Source organism: Suillus plorans, assembly GCF_016647745.1.
Source record: "Suillus plorans strain S12 chromosome Unknown HD556scaffold_27, whole genome shotgun sequence".
Taxonomy (NCBI): Eukaryota; Fungi; Basidiomycota; class Agaricomycetes; order Boletales; family Suillaceae; genus Suillus; species Suillus plorans.
In genome coordinates this window covers 70,166-94,752 of record NW_024537411.1, presented here as the reverse complement: position 1 = coordinate 94,752, position 24,587 = coordinate 70,166, and the positions used below count along the sequence as shown (strand labels likewise).

The following is a 24,587-nucleotide window of genomic DNA, read 5'->3' as shown; positions in this document are numbered from 1 at the left end:
ATAATGGAAGTGTTTCAGCGTGTATCAACGAGACTGCTTGTTGCACCGGGCAGTACTATGTGAGACATCGACGCTGGTCCTGTTTTACACTGACATTTGATCATAGAGCGGTGGGATTGCTGTCAATTGTACCGCCACTGTGAGCGTGTGAAGGTCCATGAACTTCCCCCTGGAGAAACGTTGCTTTGACGTGCCCGATTCGAAGGAGTGTAATCTACCTGTTGTCTGTACTCAAGGATCTCGTGTATTTTGGATCATGATTATGATTCATCTCCTTTCTCTTGCGTTACATTTATATCTTGCTGAATTGTTCAAACATGGAAAATCGTGATATGTTCTTGTGATACAGTGGACGTTTCGATTGCTTACTGCACCCACTAGCATACTAACAACTTTGCGTTGATATTTGTTTGGCAAATGCGCTGATTTTATTCATCTTGCGACATGCAAACAACTTCTCGTCTCGTGCATATGCAAGAATCCAGAAGGAAGTGACATGGCAAGGAATCTGTAGACAACTTAAGGACTCAGGCCTCAGGACTTGAATATACCAACTCAGCGACTTCAGAACCTACTAGACTACAACACCACATCCACAAAAAAATCTCAGCATCGCAAATCGCCTCGATTACTATAAAGCGAAGCGTCGAGAAGGCCTTGTTTCATAAACGGTACAGAGAAAGGCGGAAGATCAAATGGATTGGTGATGGTGGCACTCAGGGCTGTCGCGAGTTCCTCCCCACCAGATGGGAACAGTTCAGGATATGCACGAGAGGGCGTTCCAGGTAGATACCAGGCGGGGTCAGTGACTTCTCTTGTCGGCGTTGAAGGTAGCAATGGCAGATCATATTGAGAGGGATGGTTGTAGGCGCACGGGTCCGCGTTGAACGGGTCATCAGGACACGGGGAATTGGCTAGCGGCAGCGGCTGAGGCGCAGAATCTCCGAGCAAATCTTTGATGTGGCTGGCTTGTCCAAAAAGTCCAACCGGGGAACATAGTGGTTTGGGATGCTTCCCATCAACAGACGTGATGAATATGGTGGGTGCGACGGCGACGTGCGCTTTTGCTGATGTGGAGCGAGCAAACTTGCACAGCCATCGCTTCTCCTGCAGCTGTTGTTTTAAGTTTGCAAGGTATCCAGACGCAGGCGAGTCTTTGAACTTGGCAGACCAATGGGGAGCAGGAGAGACGATCATGTCAGAAGAGGTATTCAGGGATTTGATTGGAGAGATGTTCTCCTGAAGCTTAGCATAGTGACTCTCGCCCAGCGAAAGCTTCTCTAGGGTTGCGCTAAGCTGTCGCACGATGTAATCGCCCGCCGAATGAGAACGTAGGTTAAACATGGACGGAGATGATATCAAGGCAGAGGATGCACCAGACCTGTCTGTGACGGTGTCTACAGGGGCTTTCGGAAGAGGAGCTGAAGTGGTCTTCGAAGGGCGCATACCAAACAATGAACGGGACGACTCCTCCGATGGAGCTATGCTCTGTTCAGCGGTGGTAGACCGGCTAGTAGATTGTGAGAAGATGCGCGTATTATTGATTCCTGACAGAAGACGCGAATAGCTGGTGTTCCATTCGTAAGGCGGATGTCTGGAAGGAGGTGACAAGCTCATATCAGATTCAGGATGGGGCGATGGGACTGAAGTAGTCTGCTGCTCAACCGCGACCTTTCCCTTCAAACGGTGGTGCCTAATGGACTTGAAAATGTGACTGAGTTTGATGGGCGAAACTTCAGTGCTTGCACCGCGGGTCTTGCGATGGCGTTGCTGCGTTTTACCAGTCTTGAGCTTGCCGAGAGAGAGAGAAGGATGTGGCATTCTGAAGATGTCGTAGAGCACAAGATCAGTAAAGGCCAAAGCGATCACTGTTGCCTCACTGTCAAACATTAGGAAGATGACTGACCAACTAAGCTAGTCATTCCAATGATTTTGGGATGGTCTAGATGTGAACATTTAGTTCTCGACTGTCCTGGATCTATGCGGCAAATAACGGCCGTCTCCTGCGGTATAAGAAGGCTAAACCCAAGTACGAATCACACGAAACTGAGGAAATCTCAGTGCAAATATGTTTATGGTGCACATCGCAGGACCAAGTTGGCTTTCTACCATGCATGTGATTGCTAGACAACCCACTTGGTCCTTGATACCGCATGCTCGAGTTTTTAAGAGTAGTGGTGGGAGGAAGAAGCAGGTCAGGGGATTTAGCCGACTCTTGCCAGGTACCCAAGAGGTACCCGCTCGGGAAATGCCGAACATAAGGCAGGGAGGGGGGGGGTCCCCCAGAGGTCCTTATTTGCGTAACCTTGGGGGGTGTCAAAACAGCTCCTGTTAGGTTCAAACACCAGTCTGAGCATCAAATGTATATTACTGTATCAAATATAGATTGTCTTAGATTGCAGAACATGATGACAGACGATAATTGAGCTGATTGAGACTTGATCGGGACCTAAACGCACACCCTGAACACCCAGCATGTCAAAGAAAAAAGCAAAGGTGTCCCAGCCAACCGTACGAAATAATCTCTCTCAGGGAATGAGTCCTCTGAACCTAATCTTATCAGGATGTCAACACTTCTCGGAATTGCACTTCTTGCAACCGGGATGTGAACATCGGCCTTGGAGGCGAGGCCAATTGGAAAGCTCATACTGAGAGTCTTGAGCATCGGAAAAACACCAGTGCAGTTCAGAACAATCGAATGCTCACCTCTTTTTTCCAGCCAAAAAGTGTAAGTATGCAATCAGTTGCTGTCGCTGGCCCTGCAAAAGCTTGGCAGCCTGTAACTGGCACTGGTGAGGCACAAATTGCCAAACTCAGTGCTGCACCAGCAAGCAAACAGCTGCCATCGTGCAATGATAATGTCATTGACATTGAAGCACGAGAACTGGCGAATACGTCTTATGCGAGATTCGACTTGCGAGAGGCGCCGGAGGTTCCGAAGTTGTCGACATCAGTCGCTCGCGCTGCCCGAATCTATTCAAGATCAAGTTGAAGAATGCACGCAAGTCAACAAAGCACTCGCCTTGTACAAACACCCCGCTTCATTGCCCGTATTGCGACAGTGATGCTGCTCCAGTGTGGAAATACTCGCTGTCACGTCACATTGATATACTGCACCCATCAGCGAATAAGACACGCTTCGAAGAATTGTGGAGAATTGACAACGAAGAGAGCACACAAATATCAACAAAATTCAAAATGAAGGCTCGGAAACGAAAGCAAATGACAGCGACATCGATGCTGCGGATTTCTGAAGAGCACAGTTCAAGAGTGGCATTACGACAGTGAGTTTCTGTATGAATGAGTCGTGTCTGGATTGAGTAGACTAATGAGCACCCGAACAGACAACGGACAACGGACCACTACACCACTGAGTCTGTGGCTGACTCCGAATCGGCACAAACATCTCTTGCTCAATCATCATCTGCCATATTACTTGGTAAACGTCTGCGAGGTTTGTCTGATGCGAGTGATAGTCAAGCCGTACCTTCTGCACCAAAACCTCGTCTCACCATCAAGATTCGTCCCTCAGCAGCACGCCTCAGCTTGGTTCAAGTGAAGAATCGTGTCATTCCAGACTCGGATGCAGACACTCAGCCTGATGACCCATTCCAAGATGAATTTTGCTGGTGTCGAGGGCCGGAGTCCGGAGAAATGGTCCAATGCAGTTTTGATAGCTGTAATGAATGGGTACCTGTCTTGTTTCGATGTGCTTCTATCACCGTGGCTGATTCCGTTTTGATACTAGTTTCATTTTGAATGTGTTGGTTTGCTTGATGCTCCAGAGGCAGATTGGTTCTGCAGTGATATGTGCAGGAGCAACACCAGCTCTCAGAAGAAGACAAAGTAATGTTTTTATAAATCTAAAAGTCGTATATACGATGCCTAGGATGTTTGGCAATACATTGTTCGTTGCTCGTCCGCTGTTGGTGCCGCAGAACTTACCAAATTTGGTATACCCCTGGGCGTGGGAAATTCCTACGGGAGAGGGTCTGGGAGGGTCTTAACGATGTAAGGTGGCCTCATGTACATTTTTTCCCGAGCGGGTACCTCTTGCAGGTACCCGGTATTCTACGACTCTAGGGCCAGTCTGGGGCTTAAACTTCTGGTTCCTAACGCCCACATCTATGCCTCATGTTGGATTCCCTTTACTCTTAGAATGCTTGCATCTGGTTACTGGATGTGTTGTGTCAACATCACCTCGGCTCTATCCTTGAAGCTTGAAGGTCCGTTTTAGTCCTTGACTTCATAGGCAAGGTCGGACAGCATCAACGTGCTCAAACTTCAGAGCACTTACTACCCTTTGTGGGGCGTGAAAGACAACAAAGGGGGCTTTCAGGAGCAATAGCCTTTCATGAATGTTGCATTGACAATCGTTTGAAGCTCCGTCTGTATTGTATATAAACACTCATCTTCACTTCTGTCGTTCCCAATATTTACTGAGCATACTTTCTACCATACCCAAGATGCCCGACGTAACAGTAATCAATAACCTTAGTGAAGAAATTCATGTTGCTTTCTTCGTAGGCGTCCCCACCAATTGGAAAAATCACCTCAAGCCCGGAGAACGTTGGACAACGCACCTAGCCAGCCTCCCGCTTCACTTTGAAGCACGCTCTGTGACCGGGAATCGCGAGTTCAGCCACAACGAATCCATGGAGATGTTTGCAACCATCGGAGGCGCTTGCGCTGCTGGTACTGCTTCGGTAGTTTCAGCAGGTGCATTGTTTGCCGGAGACATGCTTGCTGGCATACCCGTGGTTTCGGTGCCACTTATGGCTGCTGCGAGTGCTGGTGAATTTCGAGGTATTTTTTGAATGTCATGATGTTGATGTTGTCCTTTGACTCCAGGTGGTACGAAATATGGTGAGTGGGGTGCAGATGTGAGGAAGTGCACTGCGAGGGTGTGGGTGCCGCTGTGGGACCAACCGCAGTATTCTGTTAGAATGGTTGATGGGAGGTGTGTTCTGTGGGATGTCGATGCTGATAGAGTGGTCTGATAGCTATGGCTGACGAGCTGTATGACTGACTCTCATGATGCACGTTCCATTTGTACGTCATTGTCATTGTACATATCAGTAGCTAGCCAGGTCCAGGGCCTGCATGATAAACTACGCCAACGTCCTGTTGATGATTCTGTAGTAGAGTTTAGTAACGCCTATTGTATAAATTTGGCTCTTACGGAGATAATCTTGGATGGTACAAGTTCCCACCCCGAACCTTGTCGTCGCCTTCAGCGACCAGGTATCGTTACCACCTCTGATTAATCTGATTACTCCGTTACTCCCATTCTACAAGTGTCATGCACATCTTCCATATCTCCATTATCCGCTCTCCTCCAACACTACACAATTGAAGGACACGCGCAGCTGCTGGACAATTCTCAACGGCCACTCGCTGATAATCCCACCCACCCGGCACTCAGCCCATCTTCGTTCCTTGTCATGTTACTGCATCACCCGCATCATGCCTAGTAACTTAGAGGGCCGGTATATCAGACTGGAAGAGCTTAGGTGAATCACTCACATCATCTTCATATCTATTTTGTGCAACAGAATACCTGGTTGCACCTTACTTGCCATGGTACGCAGGACTTCACAATTTTCATTTCATAATGAGATATGAACTCTGACGCAGCTTGTATGCTGTGTTTCTATCAGCATAAAATATTACTGTCGTCGATGATCAGACGCCCAACGAAGTCATCCAGCATGCAACCGGACTGCAATTTTCACGGCTCGAGGGCGTCGTTGGCACGCTGTGGGAGGTCGAGGACGCTGTCGCGAAACACGTCGTCGAATCTATTTGTACGAGAATACGTTCAAGGACTTGGAGGATGGTGTTGTCACGGACTCAACAAAGCGGCCCAGGGACTCGAGCATGCTACATGTTCCAAGAAGGGAAAATAATTGTTTTCATTGGTATTGGTGTGTAGTTGTATTGCTGTCGTCTGTTACCGGTCATTGATCATGAATTCTCTATTCTAGTGTACAAATTACCTTCATACTCTTGCAGTGTAATTCTCATACTTTCGATATACCTCACTTTCGTGTTTATCTTACTCAAGTCACGACGAAAATACTGCGACATCGTCTTCTGTGTGAGTGTGAGTCGACCTGGTACTTCTGACTCAGTCTTCAAATCCTTCTGCACCTCAACCTCAACTAAGCACTCATTGTCGAACAGCCTCCGAGTCGAGATAGAGGCGTAACTCATCCATCAAGTAACTTGGCCGTTTCGTCAATGCCTTGGGTGCGTCTGCGTGCTTGCATCTACTTGATGACAAATGTAACTCACATGGACGGGGTGCTATGAGGTCAGTTTGGGAAACATGGCAAGTACCACTCAATCGACTTGGAAATATGTTTCGTTTCGTACGTGCCACATTCGCATCATTGTTATAATGATATTTGGTGATTAAAAATAGTAATGTTCACAGGACAAGAGCACATTGTGCGACCTAGAAGGAACAATAACTCTGCTATGGGCCACCGGGTCACAACTTGTGGTCCCAGCCACAATTGATGAGGAAAGTATTAAAGGCAGGCTCCTTCTCACCAGCTTAGCATCTTACTCTTCTGTCATGGAGTCTCCTATTCGCTCTCACTCTGGCAACCTTCCTATGGAGCTTCTCATTCCCATCCTCGAAGATGCAGCCCAGCTGACGTTTTCCCCAGGGGAGCAACACGTCGATAAAAATTTCTATTCGACAGCCGTCTCCCTATGTCGCGTTTCTCGACTTTTCAGACGCATCATCCTCCCCAAAATGCTGCACACGGTATTTCTCCGAGGTCATGAAGTGACAAAGTTCGCAAATGCTCTGCTTATGCAGAAAGCGTACGCTGAGAAAGAAAGCGACCTTTTCTTTGACTATACCTCTGCTATACAGAGGATGTGGATCGGTAACCACTGGGCAAGCCTCTCCGAAGGACTGCCTGAGTTCAAGCTGAACATGAGCATACTGCTTCCGGTCATCCTTGCTGTACCAGTACTTGCAATTGACTCTGAGCATTTACAGCTTCTTGTTCGGGGCGTGGAAGATGCGTGGACCACTCACGAAGATCTCAATATCGACCGAGAATACTGCCCTTTTCCTGGAAAAACTCAGAATCTGACGATAATGAGTTCCAACGGCTCCTGGGATCCCTTCGACCATAATAAAAAAACATCCATTTTCCTCGCATCAATCCCCCGTCTCACATGCCTGCCCGCTTTAGAGGTGTCTTCAGATGTTTTTCGTGACATCAGCAGGGGCTTAAGATCCACCGGATCCTCGCTGCAGTATTTGATGGACAAAGTTCCGTGGGCTCAGATGACGAACCTTCAAACCTTTTCAGTGGTCTATCCGCATCTCGGTCCCCCCTTCAGCATGCGTTCATACATCGATCCTACAAGGGGACTAGACCTGCATGTGGAGCGGCTCAATGTGTCTGCTCCCCTGTACAAGCAGGACCCTCACTCCTTCCCGTGGGGAACACCGCCGTTTTCTGTGACCAATCCTGGAGAGAAGAACATTCGAACGAATGGTCTTTCCCTCGAGGTCACACGTAAACAGACACACTTCTGCCGATTGTTTTTCTCGTGGGAGAACGCTTGGGCCTGCGGATTAACTGACGATGAGGGGTACAAAGAGAATGTAGATGATATGATAGTATGATATGTGCCTGTTCGCGATCAGTTTTCCCTCTTACTGTACAATTACTGTAGACTTTTTATACCCGGACACTTACTGTACACTTCTCATACCCAATACCTAGGACGCAGACTCTATCATACACGAGTCATAAGCTAGATCATCGAATCTCAAGTTTGCAAGTTGTGTACATAGCGATAAAACACTCTTACGATCTCTCTTTAAAGTTGCGTACTTGCGCATTTCGTTCAAGCAGGTCTTGGGAATCGATGTGATGAAGGGGTGATATTTGCATGAAACTATATACATACGTTCGAATGACTAGCGTGGGATGTGCTGGAGTAGCTGCTCGATGCGAAAAATAACCATATCTATGTGGTCATGCAAGATAGATAGTCAGAATCAAGCGCCAGGAAGTGCCTAGTACTGCTCGATTGGATGTGACAAGACACATTCTGGAAGCTTTGAAAGAGTCGGATGCCTACATGTACTGAGGCGCTGGGAGGGTATACTGTCGAGGATGGTGGGTACGACAATAAGGTGCAATCTTGCTATAACCATAACAGTAATCAAGGCATGGATGGAGGGAAAAAGCCACGCGTTCTGAGTATCTATGGGAATGAGGCAGGTTGACGTAGCATAAAACACGCAATACACGCACCTATGCAGCTTAGGGAAAGTTCAGAGAGACCCACGATCCCTCGAAAGTCCACTTGGACCGCGACCAACGCCATCAACCTCCGATAGAATGTCGAAGCTCATTCCAATCACGACATTCCTGCGAGAGTTCAAAGGCCATGAAAAGGACGCGACGGTAGTCGCAGGGTTCCCCGATAAACGACAGATGGTTACAGGCTCGACCGATAAGACACTTCGTGTGTGGGACTTGAATGCAGATATTGTGTTGAGGAAGATGGAGCATAGCAGGGAGGTGTCGGGATTGGCATGGTGTCACAAAGTGGGTAATTGATAGCAAGCGGCACTAAAGGTGAACAGGTCATCGTCTGGCACGGAAAAACTATCACTTACCCAACATCAAAGCCCACTCCAAAGTCCAATTAATCTTCTTGCTGGACTTTTCTCCTGATGGTACAGTACTGCTTACTGGTTCATGGAACGATACGACAAAGCTGACACCAAAATCTGGAAGTAACAAGGAGATCCGATCGAGTATGATATATGGTGTGGTTCTCACTGTCATCTATCATAAATCAAAAAGTAGGCATTACCAGGGTTCGAACCTGGGTTCCGGGAAATCGTATTATCAAAATCCCAAGTGATGACCACTACACTATAACGCCAGCGGTCTTTGGACGGAAATTGACGCAATTGAAGAAGACATCTCTATCTCTTTCAAATACCATGCGTCTGGCATCGTTATTCCCCATTGCTTACTACTGACGGCTGATGCTGTCCTACCGCATTCGCGTACTCCATATACCACTAACGCGCCAAAACTTGCGCACCTCCAGAATCAAGCTATTTCAGTAACCTCAGCACCAAGAATCACAGCGGCGCACCGGTTAATTTCCCAATCAATACCTTGGGGGTATTGAAGCATTCCTCGCAAAACATATAACAGGTATGTCCGAGAAGTCTGGTCGACTGCAAACCCAGTCAAACCCCACAGTAGACACTCAGGCTCGTGAGTATTCTTGTGACTAGGCTATCGTTCGCTAATCTGATGCTCCAGGCTCTCAGATCTTAAGAACACGCACATAACGCTGCAGGTAAAGTCTGGTCAGTTAGAACATGGATGGAGACCTCGAGCGAGCGGAACCTAGTACCAGTGCCCAGCACACAGATGATGGTATGCACACCATAACATTATATCAATCTGGCAGAATGCTGAAGAACTATGACAGATAGCCGACGTGAAGAGCAGGTCCGCGTTACGACTAGAAATGATTCAAAGAATGTTGCAACAATGTCAGGAGATAGCTCAGCACTTGTGGCAGTGTGGATGCAACGACTCCAAATGCTCACCCTTATAGTAGGTCATTGCTCAGCACTCTGATTACATGCTTCTGGAATAAACCATCAGACGACATTTCTCGCTTCGATCGATGGAGAACTTTTCGTGCTTACCTCCACATCGTCGCAGACGACACTTGATGCCCAGGAATTTGTTTATGCGTGTTTTACTGGCGCCCTCGTTTTCCATGTTTGTGCTGGTGAGTGTCGGGATGGTTCGAGGAAGTGCGAGGTGCTCACGAGCTGACTTAGCGATTCTGGGATATGTGGCATCTTTTGCTCTCATCCGGTATCAGATTGGTGATGTAGCTCCTTCTGATACACAGAACACCGAGGTGGGCGAATTTTCTAATCCTGGTTTGCACCAACCTGAGATCATGCATGGGACGCAGCGGATGCTTATAACCATCCCTCCTTTTGATGCTGCCAACGGCCTTCTTCAGATGCCCTTGAATTCGGGGATCCAGGTTAGATCCAGAACGTCCATTCCCCCACTGGATCTCCTGACTCGGTGCTATTTTACGACTTTGGCGCTAGGTAGTGTTGGCTTTATTTTGGTACTTCTTGGCATCGCTGGTTACGCATGGGTGATATTGCGGCAGGTTGTAGGGATATTCACAATAGTTTGTCTTGGTGTTAGCATCGTGGCATCTGTGTGGGCGGTGCTATAAACTACGCACTTTAACCGCAGGTCTAGATTCTCCCAAGTTTGATAAAGCTAGTAGGTGTCGGCACCGACAGTCGACTTCTCTAATAACCTGCAGAGGATGTCCAGTGGCAGATCCAACATACATGACCATCGTAGCGTAGATAAACAAACCACCCTTCTTACTGTACAGGACAAGGTGTCTTGAATCTGCAACTGAGGGCTTGCGCGGCCGCCCAAAAACAGCGGGGCGGCTTGCCGATGCTATTCTGTCCAGTGGTGCTCGCAGACATCCTGAGAACTTGCTTCTATCCACTAAGGAGCGGCTTGTGATTGTCGAGTAGATGGCAGGCACTGGGCAAGTTTGGGCCTGGAGCGTCTTACTGCAAGTTCCAAGCACATGAGTAAAACAGGTTCTAAAATGCTAGTTGCGGGGATTGCCGGAGCCGGTGACATTCTTGGATGGGCATCTAATTCTCAAGTTGTCAACGCATCCGAGACAACTTTGAAGCTGGCGAGATAAGTACTAGTAGCGACCGGTCGCTCTTTCAAGTTGTTCTCATTTCCTCAGCTACGGTGAATACTACGATATCTCCAGCACTAGCGTTCGTGCAATCATGTTGACTGAGCACTTGCCGTGCCAACTTTAAGCGCTCTACGTAGTAGTACGGTCGCTCTACGGTACGCAACCGTGTTCTCAGACTTCTAAATTAATATCTGATGGCCTTTCCTAAGTTTTACTTATATGCATATATATACATCATAGTATCTTCGATTTAACGCCTCGTGGCCATAGCGCCGCTAGGCAAACATGGGTTAGTGTGTTGATCGCGATGCATTACGGTTTGCCATGATCAGACGCCAGTCGATGGCTGGTGGCGACTTATCTGCTCGTCTTCGATGGCGACCGAATCACACTGATGGTGACTCGGAACTTCGCACTTTACGTTCTTCTGAACTAGAACACAGTGTGATAGCAGACAAGTCATTCTAATTTTTCGCAAATATTCAATGCACCATGGATGAGCGATACGATTCGCGCTTAAGCATCGTATCATGATCCGTAACTGCCTGTAGCCACAGGCTGACTCGGACACTAACTAGGGTGCCGGTCAGCCTACTTAGGCAGGTACCACTGATGGCAGCGTGGGGATCCTCGTGGACCCCGTCGAAGCTTCCTCTACGTCGTTCCCATGATATATCAACGCCAACTTGAGATCCGCAGGGCGCAACCGGTCGATTAATCGACTTCCTTGAGAGTCGTGCGCAATGCATATATAAGGGTGGGTCCCAGATGACCTGTCAATTCAGTGGACACTCTGCAGTGCTCAGTGTTGCAACGCTGCACTTCGGTGAGGAATCTTGTGACCAGCCTATATCCACTAACTGTATCTGCAGGCAGCCAACTCGTAAAGATACTCGGCACGCAACTTTGTTCTCCCACGAAAATCTGCAATGTCCACTCAAAGAGATCTCGAACGAGCAGAGCCTGGACCTAGTTTTGGTATGTATTTGGCAGCATTCTATTAATCCAGCAGAAATATTGAGAATGCACAGATGCTCAACGAGATGAACAAGTCCGCGGCAAGGTTCAAAAGGATGTGCAAACACCCACGGGAGACGATTCGGCGATTGTGGCAGCATGGATGCAACGGATCCAGACACTCACTCTTATAGTAAGTCATTGCTCAGCGACTCTGGTTACATGGATCTGGAACGACCCCTCAGACGACATTTCTTGCTGGCATCGATGGAGAGCTCTTCACCCTCACCTCCGTATCGTCGCAGGTAACAGTTAATGCAAGCTTAGACTCTCAGGAACTCGTGTATGCATGTTTCACTGGTGCCCTCGTTTTTCATGTCTGTGCTTGTGAGTGCCGCGATGTTCGGGGAAATACGAGACACTTACAGCCCGTGTTAGCAATTCTGGGATATATCGCGTCTTTTCTTCTCGTTCGATACAAGACCATCGACGCAATACCCCCTTCCGATATGAAAATTGACGCCCTGGGAAAACTTCCTGATACTAGTTCACCTCACGAAAGCATTAATGGAAAGCAACTCTTGCTTAAAGCCATCCCTCCTTTGTATATCGTACAGTCCCTTCTTCAGATACCTTCCGGGGTCCGATTCCAATCCAGGACGTCCACTGCCCCACTGGATCTCCTGACTCGGTGCTATTTTATGATTTTGGCGCTAAGTGGCGCCGGCTTTATCTTGGCACTTCTTGGCATCGCCACTTATGCATGGTTTGGACTGAAGCGGGTTGTTGGGATATTCACGATAGCTTGTATAGGTGTTAGTCTGTTGTCAGGTGTGTGGGCGATGGTGTACTGATCCACGTGCCTTGGCTACGTGATTATCATGTTGTTAACGACAATACGAACTCATTCACGATTTATTTGAAGCTGTGCACTGAGTATTTCGAGTGTTGTACTCAAGATTCATCGGTAAATGTCGTTGTGTGTTCAACATCGCAAACGGGAGCATCTCATCATAGTTTGATTATAGTGTCCGCCAACTTAGTCACCGCAACTTTTGCCAAAATAAACACTTTGCACAGGTGGTTCCCGTAGTAAGAATTTACAAAAATTTAACCTGTAAGCCGTACTGAGTACTGAGGGCCGGGCCCAGGTCTTTGAAGGGCTTGTACAAAAGTAGCGATGACTGAGTGATGCGTACCATCAAAGGCGCGTCAAATATAATTCCCGATACTCCTTCAAGCTTCAAATTTCACAAATGCATCTCAACTACATCGTCAAAATACTAATGCTAAAAATCTATGCCATAGCATTCTTCTTGTACTATGACACCTGTCGTTCAAACCACAAATACTCAGCATAGCATGTGAAGTAATGATTTATCATGTCGCATGCATCAGGTGGCGCATCAAAAGCTCAGCGCAAGCTTGCTAACTTATCTGCACTGCAGCCGATGTCGATGATCCCTTGTTTTACTAGTCGCCTTTTACGGCAGGTGTTGTTTTTCTCAGTTTGTTCGACTCTTTGACTTTACCACAATTGCAAGCGCATTTCTTCCAAAATTCTCATTCCGAGGTTGATTTAAATCTCCCTGTCGACAGTCCCGGCCACATTGGTGAAATACATATGATGCCATTTTGCCATAGGAGTACGAGACATGTTACAGGTACACAATTTGCAAAATGGATCAGTGGCCCATGTGCTTACGCTCAGTGAATGCTGAAAGGAAGGTCCAGATCGAGTTACGGTACTACAGACCTCATGTCGCTCAAGCCCTACTCAGGTCCCGGATGATATTGCAAAACGCGATAGCCTTGTCTCCTCGGCCACATCCGCGTCACAGATACAAAGACAAAGGGTCTCATAAAGGTCTCTTCAAGCGCAGGCAATATCTTTATATTGTAAGTGCAAGTGAACTATCGCTTAGCATCCTTCACTTGCACATATTATCACTGTGCGCCTCTGTTGCTTTGTGCATTCTGTGGCTCGGATTTTTCCAACGACTTTCTGGTACATTCATTTTCTAGAAGCCCCACAACCATGGCGCCGAAATATATCTCATTTCCGGTCTTCGCCATCCTTATCTTTGCTTACTGTTCGTATTTGAATTATCGTCTGCTCCACTTTCATTTGATTCAAACTTTGTTCAGTATCCCTTCTTGCATGTGCAAGTCCCATCCCTGTCATTCTTCCACCCAGTGAGGGCATCACTCTTTTCAAGGATGTCATTGCGGTAAGCCATCTTTTCGTTTTCTGTAAGTTCTTGAATGAGAAGACGTGCAGCGTGATGTTTTACTCGAGGTTAACATGTTGACACGCGAGCCTGCTCTACTTTTGGAGCTGCATGAAGCCGATGCCGTCTTGGTGCGAGACGAAGACGCAGGACTTGTCGCAGAACCCTCCATACTCGTTGATGATCCTGGCGATGCTCTGGAAGCACGTATATGTCGTTATGGATGCCTTTGATTTTTTCTGGTAGGCACGTTTATATTATATATGGCTAGCTTTCTAGCTCATCTCAGGAGTACTAGTAGCATTCCTCGCGCTGACGTGCTGTATATCTACTACATCCATTCAGGCCGGTACTCTCTGGAGAGCTTGTGTCGTCTCTCCGTCCGCTCCTTTCTCAGTTTTTTTTCTTTCTGCTATGTATTTTTGATGGCCTATCCTCTGATTTGGTATGGATGAACTCGCTCGATGCGACTGAAAAATACTATATACCCCTGTCTTCATTACTGGCTTGTGTAAAATTGAGCTCAGTGTGCTCTCAATTTACCAGCTCATATCATATATCGTCCCGACCCTTGAGCCCACGAATTCACAACCTGCCAAGACGCCCATCGGATCTGCCAGCAGCATGCAGAAACTCATGCTGATGGTACCTTCCAAAATGGCATGCCCTTCTGCGATTAATTGCTAGTTAGCCGGAAGGCAGAATATTGCACACAACCGTCAGGGTCCTCTCGAGCACCGACTTGAAGTTATCCCCTTGATCCCAAACAGGCAGGTGCTGTAGATTAACTAGCGCTGGACCGGACACTGACGCAGATTTCTACTTCTCTTGACACCCAACAAGGGGACGTCCAAATACGTCGGTAATCAGGGTGGTCGTATCAAGGTTATCTCCGTACGGATAGAAGTGCGTACAAACGGAAGAGATAATTTAAGAACCAACTTGAAAGTTGGCACTGACGAACAAGCTAACGTCCTAATTGGGATTGAAACTACTCTCCAAATGCGGTCGTTAGCTTTTGAACCAACCTCCTTTGGCAATATCAAGGAGTCGAAAACTCACAGAAGCCGGCTCACGCAAGGTGGTATAAAGACGTTATCGAATAGATCTTATGACTCCACGAGCTCCTTGTGCACTCGACTCTTATTGTTCTGCGCTCAGAATACATTCTCCATCTAGCGCTTTGATCTGAACCTTTTCCCAAAAGTCAACAGAACAATAAAACCACTTCCCAAAACACTATGTTTGTCAAATTCGCTCCCATCTACGTTATCGCATGCTTTGCTGCTTTGGGTGCGTTTAATTGTCTCCTCCTGATATGTTTGCCATACTGACGGTTTATGTGATCGATCTGTAGCATCTGCGTCGCCTGTACCTGTTGCAGCTCCTGAAGCTGTTGCCCTTGCTAACACGGGGATTCTTGCTGTAAGTCGTTTTAGATTCGACAACAGATGAACAAACGCTTACGCCTGGTTTTGTAGCGCGAGGCTCTAGCAGTAGCAGAAGCTCTCTCTGAACGCGAACCCACTCCTGAAGAGTCAGAAGATGTCGAGGCCAGGGTCTGCCGCTATGGTTGCCTGTGATCGAATCCGTTCCCATATCACTTTTCGCGCTATTGCGATTTATCAGCGCCCCACTGTCCTTCCTGCCATTACACGCGTCTGCGGTCCAGCTCGATGCGGACCACCATTGACATACCCAGCCGCAATTTGACCTTCTCCGATGACCATTCCGGACAATATTCTGGATACCATTTTCTTACGCACGTTACGAGTTTTGTTTTGTTAATCGGCAGGGTTCTGTAACTGTATTACTTGAGTCATAGACGCTGTATTGTTATTCCTTTGCTTTCGTATGTTTTCTGTTATGGAATGTCCACACTCAACACAGCTGTTGTACAAAGTACTTAGGTACTTACTTCGAGCTACTACTTACATGGTGCCCGATATTATGAAGGAAAACCTGGATTGGTGTACACCACGTGATATTCGAGTGAGCGTTGAACAACTTTATCCTTGCGTCGGGCCCCTTTACCGCCTTCATGTTTACTGTGGAAGCGAAACACAGCAAACTCGCTATAAGCTGATAACGTGTGAGTACGAAATTAGCCAAAATTGTCAACACCCAATGATATTTCAGGACCGCGATGATTTGCGTGGTGTATTCATACTGACGGCAGATGAATCTGCCGAGGGTTATCGTAGTGAAATACTACACATTGCAATGTTGACTGGGATATCTCATTCATACCGTATGCTCCACGATGGACACATCGATTTACTGAACTTGAATGCTCTTCAAGTACTCCAAGCGGTAGGGGTTAGCATCCGTCTGGTCGCCACGGTTATGCGCAATCCATTTGGGCTCGTCCTGGAGCACAAGGGCGGTAAGAATACGAAAAAGAGAACAGACTGAGAACATACCTTGAACAGTCTCATGGTCCTGACGCGGTTGCCCATATCGAGAGTGAAGCGATGGTAAATACCCGCAGGGAGGACTAAGAGGTCACCAGCACCCATGTGGCAACGAATCCAGGATTCACTGGACTGTTCTGCGTAGCGTAAATTTCATCAAAAGCTCCAGGATTTCAAGCTGTTACATACCACGAACGTCAAAGAAGCCGGTGCCTTCCAGAATGTATCGGATTTCTTCATCTTCGTGCATATGCCTGAGATTATCAGATACATAGCGGTGAGTACATTTCGGATGAACGAAGACATCAGGTCTTACTCGTGGTAGAAGCTCTTGATCTTTGTTTCAAATTCATCACCAAGGCCCTCTTTGCTAATTGAAACAATATCGTGGTTCCTGTAACTCCTTTCCTTCGCAACAGCAGTAATCTCCTGCTCATACTTGCCCTCAGCATCAATGGGAATGTGCCAGTGCAAGACGCCAATGGACTTCAAGACCTCATCTGGAACGTCCATGCCAGAGTCATGTGGGAGGCGTTGGTCACCCTCAAGGTTGTCAAAGTAGTAAGCACGCATATTATAGTTAAGAGGATATCAGATAAGACGCGGATGGAACTAAGGGTATTCAGACCATGACGAGGCCATTATATACAGGGCCGTCAGCTGACCTCACAGGCGTATAATGATAGATCACTTACTCCGAATTTTGTGAGCAGCTAATTTCGGATGGAGGTATCCATTGGACCAAGTCCGTATGACGTGTGCAGATGCTCGATATGATTGATGAATAAGCCTATGCATCAAGGTCTAGGGTGGAGCGGGTGCTCCGTACGTTCCGTAGGCATCTGAGTCGGCGTCCTTTTTAAAAGTTCTAGTCACGGTCATCAGCTGGTGTTGGCCGCTCTTGAATCAACAAGTGGCACTCGTTTGTGGTGTGGCAGATTGAGGACAAGTTGGTTCCCTCCGATTCTATACTCGGAGAACCTGATACACACGAGAGAATACAAAACATTTGCCAGTCACCTCGAGATAGAACAAGGTCATTCAGTGAACGAGAAATTAGTGGTACATGCCCGTCACGTGACATTCGTCGAGCGTTGAACTTCTCTGTGACGTTAACGTTCATTCTTGTACATTCCTCCATCCCGGATTATACCTACCCTCTCGATAATGGCGACTGCTGAGAGTCCAAAGAACGTCGGCAGGTTTGAAAGCCAAAATTATTATGAAAACAATAGGCTAATCTCGCTTTTTCCTAGGCACTCGGATCTTCTGACTACTCTCCCAGACGTTATTCTGAGCCATATTCTCTGTCTTGTTTTCGATATGAACCAATGCACTACCAACGCGCTCATCATAAACCGGCGTGTTTTCTCATTGGCAAAACCTATATTCCTGTCCACGATCGTTTTACACTCGGAGCTATCAGTCTTACACCTCATACACCGTTGTATTTCCTCAAGTCAGACGAGCCTTACGGCTGCCGATAGGGAATACGTCAAGTGTATAGAAGTCAATTTCTTACCATCATCTCAACAGCAGACCCTCACGGCACCCAGCGTACTCAGCGCTGCTACCCCCTTTCCAAATCTTCACACTCTGAGGTTTCGTTTTAACATTGGAGTCCCGTTGACGTCGAGCTTGCCTACTCCAGAAATTAACCAGCAACTTGTCACATATACAGCTGCACACGCTCATTGGCTCAGGGTGGATTCGCCATTATTCGATCTCTTATCGAGCTTCAAACCGCAGCGTTTCGAATGGATTTCTGAAGTTTCTCGCGGTCGTTCTAAGTTAGGCTCACGCGTGGAGGGAATCGCAGCATCTATGGTCCGACCTATTCATGTTCTTGGTTTTCACGGTGCTCTCCGAGCTCTTATCAAGCGCTGGGACAGTCTTACACACATGTATCTGGATGGTATCTGTTTGCTTGCCAAACACTGCACATCGACCTTTCACCTTGCCCTCCTCGCAAAGCACATGCATATCACTGTGGATTCTCATCGGGACACCTTGCATCTCTTTTCTTCAGCTCCCCACGTTTTTTTGGGATCTCGCAAATGCGAGAGTCTGGTGGTTGAGCGTCCTGGAGCGAAGAAAGATCGGACATCCATCTATAATGCCGTACTTAGACCTGGAACCTTACTTTCTTTTCGCGGCTTCTCATCGGCTCAGTGCGCATTGTTCAAGTACACGTTTTTTAGCACAGAGCACCATCGATATCTCGGGCCGGTACCGCCAGAACAAGTCATCCGAACCGTCAGGGCCGGGGTCCACGAACTACGGGGGTTGAACATTTCTTGGCCCACTTCAGGCATGACAGCTGTCACTCGCCCTTCGGGAACCGCCTTGTCTCCTAACGAAGCTACTACTAGCCCTCCTACGCCCAGAGATTCCAAACCACGCCCTACGCTCGCTTCTGTGATATCGACAACTAGCTACTCCACCTACATCATTGGCTTCATCGCTATCCCTATTGCCATTTCCTTCACCATCTTGTATTTCATGTCATTACCCGCTGTCCACTATCTCCAACGGCGTCTTAATGCTGCCTCCGCTACGACTACCTCTGTGGCTGCCTCTGCGCCTACCGCACCTCGGGACAGACCTCGATCACGCGCAGCATCATCCCTTTGATGCAAAGCCGACTCGAAGTAGGTAAGACACTTGCCGAGCGAGATCCGACAGCATGATCGTTTTATTTTTATTCTATGTAGATCATCCTTGAAAATTTCTGTCAGTTTTACTGTAAGAATCGATTTGTAAATTTCAGCAGATGTGCCGTTGGAGTTTGATCTGATTGATTGGCGTTGACGTTGAGCGCTGAGCGTGCGAAGTGACATCCCCGCCATGAAGAATGGAGAATGTAATTGTTTTACCCCGTCGATTGCGGGTACTTTTGACCGTACATGCATGGTAATAATGCAAACGGTGAAGTTCATCCAATTCAAGTTTATATCCATTTCTCACTGATCATAGATGTGACATTTTGATGCTTGGCCCATGAGCGTGACATCAGAGACGAGATGCCGGTCAACCGATCTGGGGATCTCGGACAGAAGAAAGAATCGACTAAGTGCTTCTAGTTGTCAGCGAGCCAATGGTGTATATACGAGATCATGTAAGGTATCCGGGCACCACCACCAACAGTACAGTGAGTGTAAATGATAAGCATACGACATACAATAAACATCCGATGGATTCTGTTAGTAGGAGATGGAACTCTCTCGAGTCCCTTGGTATTCAAGGTTCACCTTGCCTCACAAGCAGAGGTTGGCCCATTCTAGGACTAGAGCTTTGCGCGAGGTTTCAATTGTCCTACCGCAACATCGGTCTTTGCACGCTCACGAAGCTCACGGCGAAGGATCTTTCCAGCGGCACTATTATTTCGCCTCATCAGCCAGGCGACAGAGGAAAGAGGCAGCAGTGTGACCAGACCTTTTCGGTACCTTGTCGATGATGACAACCCCTCCTCTTAGTCGTTTGTGTGACGCTACACGCTGTGAAACCCAGTTTTGGACACCTAGTGCGAATGAAGACACTTCCTGGGGGGAAAGTGGGCGAGAAGGCGTTATGTATGCGCTTCACAGTGAGAAGCTGTCAGCTTGATTCACTAGAAGACACTCATGGGCTCACCGAGGTAATTCCGTTGCTTCCTCCTTACTCTCAATCCCAATTACGGCTGCATCTGCGATCTCGGCATGCTGTAACAGCACTGACTCCAGCTCGGCGGGAGGAACTAGCACATTACCTATCAGTTGGGCGGTAGCATGGAAGAAATTTAAATGTAGGTTCACCTTGGAAGCCCTACGTGCGTGACCAAATGAGAAATGACAACCAGATGCATCGCAGCAAAAACTCGCCTTATATTTAATCAACTCTTTTCTCCGGTCCACGATTGTGAAGAACCCATCCTTGTCCCGCACGCAGATATCACCAGTCTTGAACCACCCATCAGGCGTAATAGCTTCAGCAGTTGCAGTAGGGTTGTTTAGGTATCCCTGATGTGAAACCGTGATCAAACTGGTTTGAAGAATATTGACACACGGAATACCTTCATGATCGTCGGCCCTCTCACCCATACCTCACCAGCGCCTGGGATATCTGTGTGCGGCTGTAGAGTTCATCATTAATATTGACCTGTCGTAGATAGCGTGAAGGAAGAAGTACGAACTTCGCCTTCAGTTTCGCCAACAAGTCTGACCTCCAAATTTGGAAGCAGAACTCCTGCCGCCCCAATATGACTGCTGGCGTCAGGAACGGGGAGGAGGAATACCGTCGGTGATGTTTCTGTGAGGCCATATCCTATGCAAAGATCTGAGACCCAGTACTCCCAAAAAGTGAAACGAGAGATGAAAACACACCTTGTAGAATATCCACATCTGCGCCAATACTCTTCATGCGCTCCATCACGGCCGAGACAAGCTCAGCTCCGAGAGGTGCGGCGCCTGAGAAGAGAATCTTAAGGGAGGTGAGGTCATGTTTTTGAATAGCTGAACGTAGAATTGTGTCAGAAGTTAGAATGGAGATAGATGATAGGGGGACAGGACAAGTGGGTATATGTACACACAACGGACCCCCAAAAAGGTTGGATCCAGGAGGAGCATTGGCACTTATATATAATGATGCGAGATAGGTCGATATATGCAGTTAGACCGGGAATTCAGGTGATGTGAGAAAAGATGGAGGGAGACCTGCCTGGGTGTCTCGCAAATACTACTAGCATTGGTGGGACAACAAAGCCAATAGTCACGCGGTATCTTGCGATAGTGGCACAGAAGCCATCGGGGTCGAACCCTGCCATGACAACCCCGGGTATGCCTAAGAATAACGGCAAATGGAGAAGTTTGACTCCGCCATAGATGTGATAATAGGGCAGACACCCGAAGAGGACATCTACACCACCTTGTGCAGGGATGGACGGAGTAAGGCATGGCTTGGAATTAGGCCAGACAGGTTTGAGTATCTCGAGGACGGAGATGATATTGTAATGTGTGGTCTCGACACCCTTTGGTTGACCTGTTGTGCCAGAGGAGTAGCAGAGATATACAGTCTCGTTTGACCGTTCACCGTCGAAACTGACTTCTTCTTTGAGCTCGCCGCGACCAAGTAGTTGAGTTATGGTCACGAGATCTTTCAGTTGGTCATCTGGAACAGACACGTTCCTGGCACCCATGATCCACTGAACTCCAGCCACGATGATACGGCTCCGTATTTCTTGCTCGGAGCATCCAAGGGATCTTAACATGGTCCGGGCTGTCCCAACCAGCGAAGGGTGGACAAATACAAGATGAGCTCCTGCATCAATGTATTGATACTTTAGTTCATTTGGGGTATATCCGCTGTTTGCAAGCGTCGCGCGGAAGCCAGCGGCCACCGCACCCAACAGCATGACAGGCCATGTGATTGAATTAGGAGAGAAAATGAGCACTGTCTTGGTGCGATTTTCTAGGGGAGATGGGAGGTTATGAAGAGAGAATGCTAACTGAAGAGCATATGAGCGAAATTCCCCACGAGAAATTGTTGTACCGGAAAGAGCATCTATGAATGCGGGTGATGAAGCGGGGAAGCCACCAACTGTGCCTGGGGAAGATGAAGAGATACCAAGAATATGAGTGAAGATAGAACGACGACAAATGTGGACAGACGGATAGGCCGACGTGTAGATGGTATCCGTCATCGTGTTGCTCGTTGTGCTGAAGCCTCAAGGTGGGAGTGAAACTGTATGATTCCCGTTCGGGATAGCACTACACTAGTTATTAGTGCAAAAGTTCTTTGTCAACCTGCAACAAATCGCGATTAACAGCGGCAGAGTTTATAAAAACAACGGCTTTTACGATATCTGTCAATTTCATTGATGCATCATTCCTATGTATGACCATGGGGAATCTGCGTCAGGCAACTCGAAGCGCTGCCAAGCGCGTAAGGTTTCATTCGGTCCAAATCGGCGGTCAACGTTCTGCCAGTGGTGGTTGTGCGTTTTTATTAGACAGCTACATGAACAGTACTGACGATCATCAAAAAATTTAGATGATTTCGAGTCTCGACTTCCAACCGCTCGGTGTTTCGATAGCTCGTGTCACAGCAGCCTTCGAGTTGGTCAGTCCATGATCAACCAAATGGTAGTAGTCCAGGAATATGCCATCACCTGACGACGGATCACTGGGATTCGGCGCTCAGCCAGGGGCGTTTTAAGTATTAAACCAATCTTAGCTTCAGAAGCTACGTACTAGTAGTAACTCGGAATTTTAGGTCTCGTAATGATTGTCATTGATCGACACTATGTACATATGTCAGTAGCATATCTGATGGAATTGTTCCAATGCCGCCCATATGCACGCATGGAGCTTGAATATACATGCATGCCATCTTATTGTAATATTGACCATCATAGTTTACTCCGCAACTCGGGGATTAGATCATTCCCTTGACCATCACGAAGGAAATCTCTCAAGTTAGTGAGCGCACGAACCTCCATGTGGCGCTGAGAATCCTGGTTCTCTGTTCCCATGTGGGGGAGGAGCACGTTTTGCGGGAATTCGAGTAAACGCGGATTGACGAGAGGTTCATTTGGGTATACGTCTAGGCCAACAGACGACAACTGTCCCGGTCGCAAATTTAGAGCAGGCAAGGAGAACAAGAACAATCTGACGCACATGACCATCTTCAAGAGCTCGAATCATCGCCTCCTCGTCGATGACCTTTCCACGCGCGGTATTCACGATAATGCTGCCCTTCTTCATCACCCGAATCTCCTTTTCACCCACCAAATGAACTGTCTCGTCACGTAAAGGGACATGCAAGCTCAGAACATCACTTTCTCGACAAAGCCCTTCCAAGCTGTCGATGTACTCGCACCACTCTGGTGCATTGGCAGACTTATTCCTCGAGTAATAGACAACGCGCATAGGGAATGCGTGTACTAGATGAGCAAGCCTAAGACCGATACCGCCGAGACCTAAGATACCCAGCGTGCGTCCCGTAACATCATGAGCCCGCCCAGGATCGAGACCCGATTTGAACGTCCCTTGACGAAGGGATTGTTCGGCCCAAGCGTAATTTCTGAGACAAGAGATGACAAGGTACAACGCCGTAGTAGCAGTCGCATCATCAACAGCGCCAGGGGTATTAGACACGCTGATACCTAAATTGGATGTAAGCCCGTGAAACATCATTGATGGAGGGCCCAACGGATGCAGGATATGGAAATCACCTTTGTTTGCGCATCGTGAGACATCGATCTGATCGTAACCCGCACCGTTATGCGCGATCCACTTAACAGTGCCCGTCTCAGCCAGAGCATCGATAATCTCTTCATCAAAGACACCGATGCGGTCTGCGGAGGTGTTGTGCCGGTAGATGCCCACGATTTGATCGTACTTTCCTCCTGATTTTAGCCCCACAAGGAAATCTGCGCGATTTGGAGAATCCATAACCTGGGACATGTGTTAGATGCGAATAACTCTTTATCGAGGAGAAATGACCATGATAAACGTACAACAAGATCGGCGAGCCCATCAAAAAACTGTCTGGCTTCTTCATGAGCCCAAACAAGGTTTCCTGCGAGTGCCGATCCTGTAAGTATATAGAAAGGTGGCTGCGACGGATCAGGGCTCACCACAAATCAATATACGAGGTTGGCGGGGCGACATTGTGCGAGTCTAGCGGAAGTGGGGGAGGCGAACAGGATCAGGGAATGATGGGTACTTGTTTGAGGATAGACTCGAACTTTAACATCATAACGAAATCGAATTGGGGTCAACTGATCAGTCAATGAGGAGGTTACGGAGTCGCGGACCGGATATCCGATGTTTTGGGTCTTATCTCGATGACCTCTTATCACCACGAGGTCGGTAGGCGTAGCGGGCATGCTATAGTCTCAGGCTGCAAGTCTACGGCAACAACAGCAAATGAAACCAGAAGAAAACGACTGTCCTCATTTTACAAGGTCTGACTAGCTTGCTAAGGGAAGCTAAGGCATAGCTGGCTAGCCCAAAGCTAACCTTAGGTTAAGTTCGTATAAAATGCGAGAGTTTGCATAAGCTTCTATCTTCATCTCGGTTGTTTCTCGTGCGCGTGCCCAGGAGTCCACGTGTAGCATCAAGATCATCAGGTGTTCTGAGCCTTGAGGAACTCAAATAAACTTGGGCTCACATTCGGTTCACGATAGCTAGGGAAAAAATCATCAGCACGTAGCAAAATCATAATA

General features: G+C 47.7%; 12 protein-coding genes and 1 non-coding gene across 13 annotated transcripts; 8 read left to right on the top strand and 5 right to left on the bottom strand.

The window, feature by feature from the left end:
• Positions 1 to 468: 468 nt before the first annotated feature.
• HD556DRAFT_440052 (uncharacterized protein) lies at positions 469 to 2,176 on the bottom strand. Its single transcript, XM_041310596.1, has 2 exons — positions 1,907 to 2,176; positions 469 to 1,822 (listed from the first exon to the last, which is right to left on the bottom strand). Exon 2 carries the CDS (start codon positions 1,819 to 1,821, stop codon positions 607 to 609), a length of 1,215 nt encoding a protein of 404 aa, XP_041160339.1. The 5' UTR covers position 1,822; positions 1,907 to 2,176; the 3' UTR covers positions 469 to 606.
• A 451-nt stretch (positions 2,177 to 2,627) lies between these two features.
• HD556DRAFT_1291859 (uncharacterized protein) lies at positions 2,628 to 4,013 on the top strand. Its single transcript, XM_041299395.1, has 4 exons — positions 2,628 to 2,975; positions 3,025 to 3,284; positions 3,345 to 3,690; positions 3,749 to 4,013. The coding sequence occupies exons 1-4, from the start codon at positions 2,853 to 2,855 to the stop codon at positions 3,848 to 3,850; spliced, it is 831 nt and encodes a 276-aa protein (XP_041160338.1). The 5' UTR covers positions 2,628 to 2,852; the 3' UTR covers positions 3,851 to 4,013.
• A 397-nt stretch (positions 4,014 to 4,410) lies between these two features.
• HD556DRAFT_1371033 (uncharacterized protein) lies at positions 4,411 to 5,199 on the top strand. Its single transcript, XM_041302936.1, has one exon. The coding sequence runs from the start codon at positions 4,467 to 4,469 to the stop codon at positions 4,815 to 4,817; it is 351 nt and encodes a 116-aa protein (XP_041160337.1). The 5' UTR covers positions 4,411 to 4,466; the 3' UTR covers positions 4,818 to 5,199.
• Positions 5,200 to 5,925: 726 nt separating this feature from the next.
• HD556DRAFT_439934 (uncharacterized protein) lies at positions 5,926 to 7,891 on the top strand. The gene is made up of 5 exons (XM_041310595.1): positions 5,926 to 5,927; positions 5,988 to 6,100; positions 6,170 to 6,252; positions 6,322 to 6,374; positions 6,440 to 7,891. The coding sequence occupies exons 4-5, from the start codon at positions 6,363 to 6,365 to the stop codon at positions 7,655 to 7,657; spliced, it is 1,230 nt and encodes a 409-aa protein (XP_041160336.1). The 5' UTR covers positions 5,926 to 5,927; positions 5,988 to 6,100; positions 6,170 to 6,252; positions 6,322 to 6,362; the 3' UTR covers positions 7,658 to 7,891.
• Positions 7,892 to 8,853: 962 nt separating this feature from the next.
• HD556DRAFT_t64 lies at positions 8,854 to 8,934 on the bottom strand. The gene has a single exon. It is a non-coding gene; the product is annotated as a tRNA-Gln (tRNA).
• A 143-nt stretch (positions 8,935 to 9,077) lies between these two features.
• HD556DRAFT_1371011 (uncharacterized protein) lies at positions 9,078 to 10,686 on the top strand. Its single transcript, XM_041302935.1, has 5 exons — positions 9,078 to 9,278; positions 9,335 to 9,443; positions 9,499 to 9,626; positions 9,678 to 9,807; positions 9,860 to 10,686. The coding sequence occupies exons 2-5, from the start codon at positions 9,386 to 9,388 to the stop codon at positions 10,276 to 10,278; spliced, it is 735 nt and encodes a 244-aa protein (XP_041160335.1). The 5' UTR covers positions 9,078 to 9,278; positions 9,335 to 9,385; the 3' UTR covers positions 10,279 to 10,686.
• A 932-nt stretch (positions 10,687 to 11,618) lies between these two features.
• Positions 11,619 to 12,617, top strand: HD556DRAFT_439226 (uncharacterized protein). Its single transcript, XM_041310593.1, has 4 exons — positions 11,619 to 11,757; positions 11,811 to 11,929; positions 11,982 to 12,123; positions 12,175 to 12,617. Exons 1-4 carry the CDS (start codon positions 11,709 to 11,711, stop codon positions 12,588 to 12,590), a joined length of 726 nt encoding a protein of 241 aa, XP_041160334.1. The 5' UTR covers positions 11,619 to 11,708; the 3' UTR covers positions 12,591 to 12,617.
• A 639-nt stretch (positions 12,618 to 13,256) lies between these two features.
• On the top strand, positions 13,257 to 14,548 carry HD556DRAFT_1370989 (uncharacterized protein). Its single transcript, XM_041302934.1, has 6 exons — positions 13,257 to 13,400; positions 13,461 to 13,688; positions 13,762 to 13,829; positions 13,885 to 13,967; positions 14,018 to 14,209; positions 14,266 to 14,548. The coding sequence occupies exons 2-5, from the start codon at positions 13,525 to 13,527 to the stop codon at positions 14,198 to 14,200; spliced, it is 498 nt and encodes a 165-aa protein (XP_041160333.1). The 5' UTR covers positions 13,257 to 13,400; positions 13,461 to 13,524; the 3' UTR covers positions 14,201 to 14,209; positions 14,266 to 14,548.
• Positions 14,549 to 14,841: 293 nt separating this feature from the next.
• HD556DRAFT_1370980 (uncharacterized protein) lies at positions 14,842 to 15,953 on the top strand. Its single transcript, XM_041302933.1, has 3 exons — positions 14,842 to 15,260; positions 15,325 to 15,392; positions 15,449 to 15,953. The coding sequence occupies exons 1-3, from the start codon at positions 15,209 to 15,211 to the stop codon at positions 15,548 to 15,550; spliced, it is 222 nt and encodes a 73-aa protein (XP_041160332.1). The 5' UTR covers positions 14,842 to 15,208; the 3' UTR covers positions 15,551 to 15,953.
• Positions 15,954 to 16,244: 291 nt separating this feature from the next.
• On the bottom strand, positions 16,245 to 16,954 carry HD556DRAFT_1443059 (Acireductone dioxygenase ARD family; the record flags this gene model as incomplete). Its single annotated transcript, XM_041306554.1, has 4 exons — positions 16,245 to 16,337; positions 16,391 to 16,518; positions 16,571 to 16,635; positions 16,698 to 16,954. 4 exons carry the CDS (start codon positions 16,952 to 16,954, stop codon positions 16,245 to 16,247), a joined length of 543 nt encoding a protein of 180 aa, XP_041160331.1.
• A 523-nt stretch (positions 16,955 to 17,477) lies between these two features.
• HD556DRAFT_439309 (uncharacterized protein) lies at positions 17,478 to 19,081 on the top strand. The gene has a single exon (XM_041310594.1). The coding sequence runs from the start codon at positions 17,549 to 17,551 to the stop codon at positions 19,013 to 19,015; it is 1,467 nt and encodes a 488-aa protein (XP_041160330.1). The 5' UTR covers positions 17,478 to 17,548; the 3' UTR covers positions 19,016 to 19,081.
• Positions 19,082 to 19,313: 232 nt separating this feature from the next.
• HD556DRAFT_1370970 (AMP binding protein) lies at positions 19,314 to 22,161 on the bottom strand. Its single transcript, XM_041302932.1, has 6 exons — positions 21,077 to 22,161; positions 20,743 to 20,871; positions 20,553 to 20,683; positions 20,433 to 20,492; positions 20,015 to 20,379; positions 19,314 to 19,960 (listed from the first exon to the last, which is right to left on the bottom strand). The coding sequence occupies exons 1-6, from the start codon at positions 22,056 to 22,058 to the stop codon at positions 19,762 to 19,764; spliced, it is 1,866 nt and encodes a 621-aa protein (XP_041160329.1). The 5' UTR covers positions 22,059 to 22,161; the 3' UTR covers positions 19,314 to 19,761.
• Positions 22,162 to 22,766: 605 nt separating this feature from the next.
• HD556DRAFT_1432044 (D-isomer specific 2-hydroxyacid dehydrogenase) lies at positions 22,767 to 24,030 on the bottom strand (the record flags this gene model as incomplete). Its single annotated transcript, XM_041305080.1, has 5 exons — positions 22,767 to 22,979; positions 23,035 to 23,522; positions 23,592 to 23,814; positions 23,877 to 23,953; positions 23,997 to 24,030. 5 exons carry the CDS (start codon positions 24,028 to 24,030, stop codon positions 22,767 to 22,769), a joined length of 1,035 nt encoding a protein of 344 aa, XP_041160328.1.
• Between the last annotated feature and the right edge of the window lie 557 nt (positions 24,031 to 24,587).